Source organism: Melampsora larici-populina (genome assembly GCF_000204055.1).
Source record: "Melampsora larici-populina 98AG31 unplaced genomic scaffold MELLAscaffold_7, whole genome shotgun sequence".
Taxonomy (NCBI): domain Eukaryota; kingdom Fungi; phylum Basidiomycota; class Pucciniomycetes; order Pucciniales; family Melampsoraceae; genus Melampsora; species Melampsora laricis-populina.
Window position 1 is genome coordinate 2,037,094 of NW_006768771.1, and position 8,205 is coordinate 2,045,298.

Below are 8,205 nucleotides of genomic sequence, written 5' to 3' on the forward strand. Positions count from 1 at the left end.
ATCAACTGCTTTCTCATTCACTGATTCAATTTATTGCCTGGTTCATGTTCGATTCCCCTTCTAGATTTATTGTATCTCCTTATCATCCCAATCACAGTCTGATTCCACTTCAAATTTCCTCATTGTACAAGTTCCGCTCACCACCAATAAACTACCGATGTTGTCAATTTGCTCAGATACCCCTAGCCGGACCATTTGGTCCAGACAGCCAGTGAACCACGCCGGAATGATTTGACCATCACCTGACTCTCATCAACGAGTCAGTGTTGACTTTGACCCACCTGCCCAATCAAGTTCAAAGCACAAACAACCCAACACCAACAACCCTGAACCCAACTCAGACACTTCCATTCTTATTCAACCTGCCAGAAAGAAGCACCAGCCCATTTCAGATTCTGAAACATTGATTATCAGTGTTGAACCTTCTAGAAAGAAGGAGAATCAATCTAAAAGACCTCGCAAGCGTAAGGATTTGACCCAGGTGCCCAATTCAGATGATGTGAGTTTATTTTCTCATCCCTCACAGTAAGTAACCAGAAAATAATAGCATACCTTTTGATTTTCCAGCACATCTCCTCAAATGTCACCAAAGCAATGCTACAAGCCAATTCTGACATCAAGGTGACTGGGGTGGTGATCAAGAGACCACTGCGCAAGGTAGACCATGGTGATGGTGATTTATTAAAACTGCGGGCATTTTTTCACAAACCGACGCACAGAAAGAACAATGTAAGTGAAGTTGCGACTTTCTATATTTCTTCCTTTTTGAAATCATTCTTTCTTGTTCTGATTTCTCTTTTTCTTTCAATCTATTTTATTCCTTTTTTAATCTGTGGTCATTTGTTTTGGCCCATACTATAGGACCCATCCAAGCCACCCCTATTGTACGTGTGCCGGTTCTGCCATAAAAACGAAAAAGACCCGTGCAAGTAAGCTATGGCAATATGACCAATGCTTTACGGGGTCATTGGGATGGATCAACACAAACTGGCCGATCTGCTAAAGGATGTGCCAGTCAAGAAAAGGCAAGAAAGGATGCGTCTTTGGCTGTGCCTCTCTCTGTTGCAGAACAACACACAGCTGAAATCAACAAGAATGGAACTACCCTTGATGGTTTTGTAACTACTACCCCTGGTCACCACTTTAAAAACCTCACCTTCAATCAGCTAGCTTGCACATGGCTTATCAGACACACCCTCCCTTGGACCTGAGTCAAAGATCCAATTTTAAGAGTGATGGTTACTTACCTTAGACGTGATGCAAAGTTGTATGGTTGTAAATGGGTTGCCACAGAAGCCAGGAAGATCAACAAGTATTTGAAAGAGAACATTTTTAAATCCCTTAAAATAAGTTACTCATATTTATTTTTGTTGCTTGTCATTTACCTATACTGATATTGCATATCTGGAAAATCTCTCAGAGCCTTACCTCTTGTTACAACCTGGTCCACAACCAGTGGACTAGCAAGGGAAACCGACAGGGTTTCATCGGCACTTCAGTAACTTATGTTGATGTCAAGTGGGCCTATCATGTACACCATGTCACTCTCAAGGTGGTAGCGTAGCATCACCATGGTCCTTGGCTAGCGGAACCCATTGTGAACTTATTAGTTAAGCACAATATCTTTCAAAAGATGAGTTTGATTTTCAGATGTCCATTTATACTTGAGCAAAACATAATACTGACACTGAATTTCAATTGCTGCCTCACATCTGATCTGCCAAACCACTGATTCAGGATCAAACAATAAGATGATGGTATCCAAAATGCATTGCCAATTTGTGTTGCAACCAGTCAAAGAAGATGGTATAAAGTATGCATGGGACCCAAGTACCATGCATATATTTTGTTTTTGTCACAAATTAGCTTTGATAGTCAACGCAGGACTTGCTGAACTTGGTGTCAAGGCTCCACCTCCTGCAAAAGCGAAATCAGCAGCCAGAGGGCATTTTCCAACCATTATCAAGGAAGAAGACAAAGGGGAACTTGATGATGTTCTACCCAAGCACAACATTGATGATATTGGGGAGTTGCCCAATGCCACTCCCACTCCAAGTTCTGGCAAGGTACCTGGAATAGAAGACGAGGCCAATTGGGATCTAGCTGATGTGGAGGATGATGTCACCCCTGCTATGGTCTTGGAGGAGGGCTCAAACACTTACTGATTATAACTTGTATTTCAGGTCAATTTTATTGTACATCACATTACTTGTTCGGCCGCCTGGCATAAGGAGTTTGAGAGAGTCAGTGCAAAGAAGGAGTTTTTGGGCTTGCTCATTGCCGGGTACATAATCCGGTGGAATATTAAATATGAGAGCAGGCACAAAGCTTGGCTAGCCCAATCTGTAAGTTTATCTTAATCATCTTTTGGATTCAAAACCAATCTCACTAACAAAATTCTTTGCTTTTGTTTTATTTGCACAGGTAATCAATCAACTCTGCAAAGAAGACATCGACTGAGTTCTTGCTGTAGGACGCCGCCCTTGCAAGAACGGCAAGCCGTATGGTTACTTCCATCAGCTCAAAATCACAACAGCTGAATGGGACCAGGTTTGAAGGATCAATGACAAACTCGAGGTGGGTAAAGATCTCTTTCATGTTCTTATGAATTCCTCACAATTCCAACTGACTATTCACTTGTATGTAGATATTCCTAGCCATCACCAAGAAAATGGAAGGTGATGGCCCAACAGGGTGTATGGTTATACCACAATATGTTGAACTTGGACATAACTTAGAAGAGAAGATTGAAAAGTTGACTACTACAGATGCCGTTTATCCGATGCTCGCAAAGATGCTGCAGAAGACTCAAGAATATCTCAACAAAGCCCTTGGGTGCGAGACATTGGTAATGGCCACTTTACTTCATCCCTTATTTTGCCTGAAGTTCTTCCAGAAGTGGTTTGGTGGAAAGTCTGGTGCTATTTTGATGAAAGCAGAAACCACTCTCCGACGACTTTATTCTGAGTATGATAAGACTTCACCTAGTCAACAACCTTCAAGTTCCACTCAAGAAGACGTTCCTGCCAATCCGTCGCATGTGAAACCAAGAATTTTTCACAACGACTCTGACGATGAGGAGGAAGATGCAGCTGACACCATCAATAACTCATTGGATAACTAAATACTAATGTTGGACAGGATGCAACAATGAGACTAAGATTTAGATGATCCTAAGTCTGCTCTTCAGTGGTGGTCTGTAAGTGATTCATTCTCATTTTCTTCACTCATTTCGTCTTGATAGCTGATTTTTTTTCTGTCAGAAACACAAACAAGTTTATCAAGTTATGGCCATCATGGCATGGGATTACTTAGCAACCACCGGGTCCTCATGCGCGGCCAAAAGAATATTTTTGTGCACTGCTGATGTTTGTGCAAGTGATTGTGGGAGCCTTCTCGCCCAAACCATTGAGGCCCTAGTATCAAGTCGGTTATGGTTAAGGGAAGGGGTAATGCTGGGTTCTGATTTTGCTGATCTCACTGCAATCTTCAAAGCTTTTGGTGTGGTACTTGATTAAATTCAATGTGAAGTCATTTTAATTAGAAGTGTATACAAGAGTGGTGTTTCATTTAATTGATTTAAATACATGTGTCCTTTATCAAAAGGTGAAAGATATGATTTACATGTTTTAGAAGAAGTTTTTCTATGTTATCTTGATTATAAGTGTGAAATAGTAAAGTTATTTGTGTTTTGTTTATTTGGCTGTGTTGCACCTGCTGCGTTGCTCCGTGTTGTGGAGAATGGCGCGGTGAGACACCGTCTATATATTTGGTGTTGCGGTATTTTGAGCAGCGCAGGTAAAGTCACGGGTTTTGCCTGCGTGTTGCGGAGCGCCGCTACAAATAAATGGGCTGCTGCAACGTGCTGCATTGCTGGCTCAGGGTTGTGTCTAAGACTACAATTCAGATTGTCAGATGGGAAAGAAAGAGAAATAGATGTACAACATTAACATGTATAAGTGTAAACTTTGTGACATGTGCTACAAGCCTTTCACTAAGAGTTACATGCATTATGAGCTCATAACATTACACCCCTACTTACACCCAAACTCCAAACTCCCCCTTGCAAGTTTTGGTTTTTAACCATGGAGCATTCACAAAACCTGTTGAAAAAATCTTCCCCTCTCACTTGCTGTGTCCTGTAATCCTTGGCCTCATGAAGATACCTGATGTCAAAGTGTTTTAATAATTCACTAAAGCTGTTTCAAATGATTTTGGGCTCCCGTGAATTATGCTTGGATTCAAACTCTTTCCAGCTGACTACAGATTATTTCTTGTTGTACCTTCCGCAACAGTCTGAAATTTTGGACACCTCAGGCTTCCATTCTCCATGGCTTAGTTGGTTCTGGTTCTTCTTTGTTGGTTGGATATTATCTAGTACTAGTAGGTGTTTGATATTCAAATGTATTTTATACATTGCTAGGATCAATAGGATGGTTAATGGTATTGGATTTGTATGATGCACATTGATGTGTGGTGCATTATGTTCTCAGTCTGAAATGAAAAAAGATTTGGCAGCTTCATTTTGGTATCAAGTTGATGGTCAAAAGGTAAGTTCTCAGGTGATTGAGGCCACTTGATCTTGAAGTGTGAGCCAACCCAAACTCTGTATCTATGAAAAACTAGGTGTCGAGGCAAGGGATGTGCAATGGTATATACATCCTGAATAGTCTCTTTTTGATTATCTTTGTCTATGGTTATTTTCCATTCTATTTGTGGTATCTTCTTTTTTACGTTATCCTTGACTTCATTGCTTTGTTAGAATACGTGCTATTCCCTGCTCTTTGATTTCAAACTGATGGGCTATCAATGTCAGTGCAAGAGTTACACTGTTAAACTTACATATGATAGTCTAGCGTATTGAGATTGGTGTACACTCAGGATTGCTCTCCATAGCTTTCCACATTTCTATATTTCTTTGAAATAAACTAAAGGTCTTAGATTAGCATTGCCGTGTTTGTTTGAGAGCTTTCTTAGCAAGGAGTCAAATTTTCAAATTATAGACCTCTTCAATTCATCCACACCAGGACCTGTTAATTTTTGTTTCTCTTGAAGGTATGTAAGGTTTTGAACATTGCTGAGAAAAACTGATACTGGATGTCAGCTGATAAATGAAGATCTTAAAAAGAAGATAATCAGAAAGAGTGGCAAAATGTGTTGGAGGTTTTACAAGTTAAGACGCTGGTATTCAATTTTTGAATTATTAACAAAAGAATATGGTCATCTTGTCCAACTGTATATGGGCACTTAGTATTCAAAGTGATCAGATCAGATCAAGGTTTTTGCAGGTCTGCATTGGCTAATGTAATAGGGAAAGTACAGGTCAAAAGGTAAATACGTACTCAATGCTCCAATGTCGGATCAACCTCAGAACTGGCTACACTGCTTAATCCAAAGACATTAGATTTGCCAAGTTTAAAACAATTTATTCTTGCTGATCAAAGGTTAAAATTGAAACAAAAGCCAGAGTCCTCAAACAATGATAAATATTCATTACAGCTGCTAGTATAAATCTGCCTCCGAAGTGATTAAGAGTGTAATTTTGTAATATTTCCAAAACTCATATATGTCCTTCTTAGTGAGTATTTTCCAATTATTCCGATCAATATTCCATCTTTCATGGCAAAGATTCAAAACCAAGAGCTTAGGCCATGTATATGTAGACAAAAGATGCTCCACCAAGTTCCATAGATCATTGTTCATTATACACCGATATTTGATCATTTCTAGATGTTTACAGCCTTTGAAGCTTGCAAGAGCAAAACCTGAGCCACAATCTAGGAGAAGTTCTTTAAGAGCTGGGAGATCAGTCTGGCTATCAACATCTGGTTCACTTGAGGGATGTTCAAGCTTAAACTCGAATCTCGTGAGATAGGGGGCGGAACCACTGAGTAAGTTGTGCACCATGACAGGAGTCAATCCTTTGCAATAGTGAAGCTCAAGAGTTGCAAGCGGTTGAGGCCAAGAACTCAAGGTCCAAGTTTGATCTTTGCAGGTGACACGCTTGAGACATAATTTAAGAAGGTTCTGATGCTGAGCCACGTTCCACCCAAAGGATTCTTCTGTGGATGCTTTCTGACTAAATCTGAAGTCTTTGAGTACCAATGATACGAGAGACGGTAGATTTTTGAGAAGATCGATTGTAAATTCATTTGGAGAACCTCTACATCCAAGATCCCTTAGTTTTAGATGTTGGAGGTGAGGGATAAGTCTGAAAAGACCTTTGAAGCGAGAAGTAAGGGGATAAGACAATACTGAAAGATATGTATGTTCTGGAAAAATCATTTCTACCGACTTGATACAAGGACAGGCTCTGAGAATCTTCTCAACGTTCATTGGTCCAAGTCCGGATGGATAATCCCACCTGGTGTCTTTGGAAATCCGCTTTCCGTTATTGAAATTACTCCTCTGACTTTCCAAAAAGACTTCATCATCATCTTTAACTATAAGGTCCAAATCTTCTAATTTGAATCTGAAAGATTTGACTAAGTTTCCATGTTTCAAGAGGATATCTTCTGTCCAAATTGACATAGGAGCAGGTAACTCGCACTCGGTCAGAAAGTCGAGTCTCTGATGGATTTGATAAGGTTAGTCAAGTGTGGATTGGAGTTCATGTACAAAACATTCATACCTGCCATAATTTAGGAAGACAAAGCCTGTAAAACTTTTGATTGACAACTGCTAAGCTTTGAAATGTAGTTCGAGCCGATAAATTGCATGGTTGTTTTCTCTTGTATTTCCTCGCCCACATAGCACTGCACTCATTGGAAGAGTAAAGGAAAACAATGTTGTCAATGTTGTCTAAAATTTCTTCAGGAAGATTTGCACGAATCATAATAAATTCAGTCAAATTATCTGATTGGTATCGACCTGCTAAGAATTGAAAGGCTTCTCCAGCAGAACCGTCGATGTTAATATCACGTTGGGGGTCTTTGTTGATTGACCAGTATATCAAGTTGAACACTGCTTGGTTCAATTTTGGATTGTGCTTGTTGAACTCGTGTTGAAGATAGTCCGATGACCCGGAAAGATTGTGTATCATGACTTTCAGGTCCCGTTCCCATTGGCAAAAGTTCTCGCCAGTCTTCATCAACGGGGAGCTTTCTTTGGCAATGCTAGGGATTCTGCATAAGAACTTGGTGCTACAAGCCTCACTTGCCATGTCAGATTTATGACGCTTGATGACCGATGAAGTAGCCATAGCACTGTTTTTATGATGCAATCTTCATTGTATCCGAGATGAAGATCAGTGATGATGAAGGGCGAGAATGAGATTGTACGTTGAATGAGAACCAGATGACGACTTGTTTTTTTGTTCTTTGCAAATAGAGACAAGCCGAACAAACCTTTTGAACCCGGCCCCGCTGTTATACCCGCGCTGCCACTGACAAGAAACTGAGGAAACCATGCTTTGCCAACCCAAATTTACCTGAAAAATATCAAACATCAGAAAAAGAGAGTGCGTGTTGGTTTCTGTAGATCCATGGAGGTTTTCAAAGATTATAGTCTTGTAAGATCAAGCTCTTCTGCGTGCACAAGAATTAAAAAAAACTTCGGTGGTTCAAGCATGAGAGTGAGTTTTGATTTCATATGATACCATAACAAAGAAAGGTATTTACATAGTCCTTTTGGGATTGTGATTTGGGGATGACTAAGACGGTAACGATTTGATCCATCCTTTGAGGGTCGAACGACGAGTTATTCAGCTATTAAAGCCATTTGGTGCAAGGAGTGACATTCAAAAGCATTCTTTCCGAAAAACAAATGTCAAGTCAAAAAGAGAAGAGCTATAGTAAATCAAAGTAAACCAAAACTGGACAGGCGCAAGGATTGAAGGAGATAAGTTTGTGATGGGGCTTGAAATATAATCCAATTTCAAGTACTGACCACAACAAGTATGAGTGAATCTTTTTGGAATTCCTTTGGATGATGATGAGATGTTGAGTGCTCGATTTGAGCTTGAAGATTTATGAGCAAAAGAGACAATTTTGAGCATTTGATCATTGGATCTGTTTCAGCTATCAAGCCTCAGCACATGCATATGCCTAGCTGAGAATCAGTCAAGGCATTGACGTCCTACGCTGTCAACTCTTACCTTATGAGCAAGAGTAAAATCCATGAGTTTTGACATTGATGTTGTTAAATATTCACAATAAGTCAATGTCACTTCTTAAGTGTAGATGAATTCTGTAAAAGTCCTTTTAT

The 8,205-nt window shown here is 40.0% G+C and overlaps 1 protein-coding gene across 1 annotated transcript; it reads right to left on the minus strand.

Annotated features, from left to right (window-relative positions):
- Positions 1-5,502: 5,502 nt before the first annotated feature.
- On the minus strand, positions 5,503-7,042 carry MELLADRAFT_60998 (uncharacterized protein; the record flags this gene model as incomplete). Its single annotated transcript, XM_007406851.1, has 2 exons — positions 5,503-6,570; positions 6,632-7,042. 2 exons carry the CDS (start codon positions 7,040-7,042, stop codon positions 5,503-5,505), a joined length of 1,479 nt encoding a protein of 492 aa, XP_007406913.1.
- Positions 7,043-8,205: the final 1,163 nt, after the last annotated feature.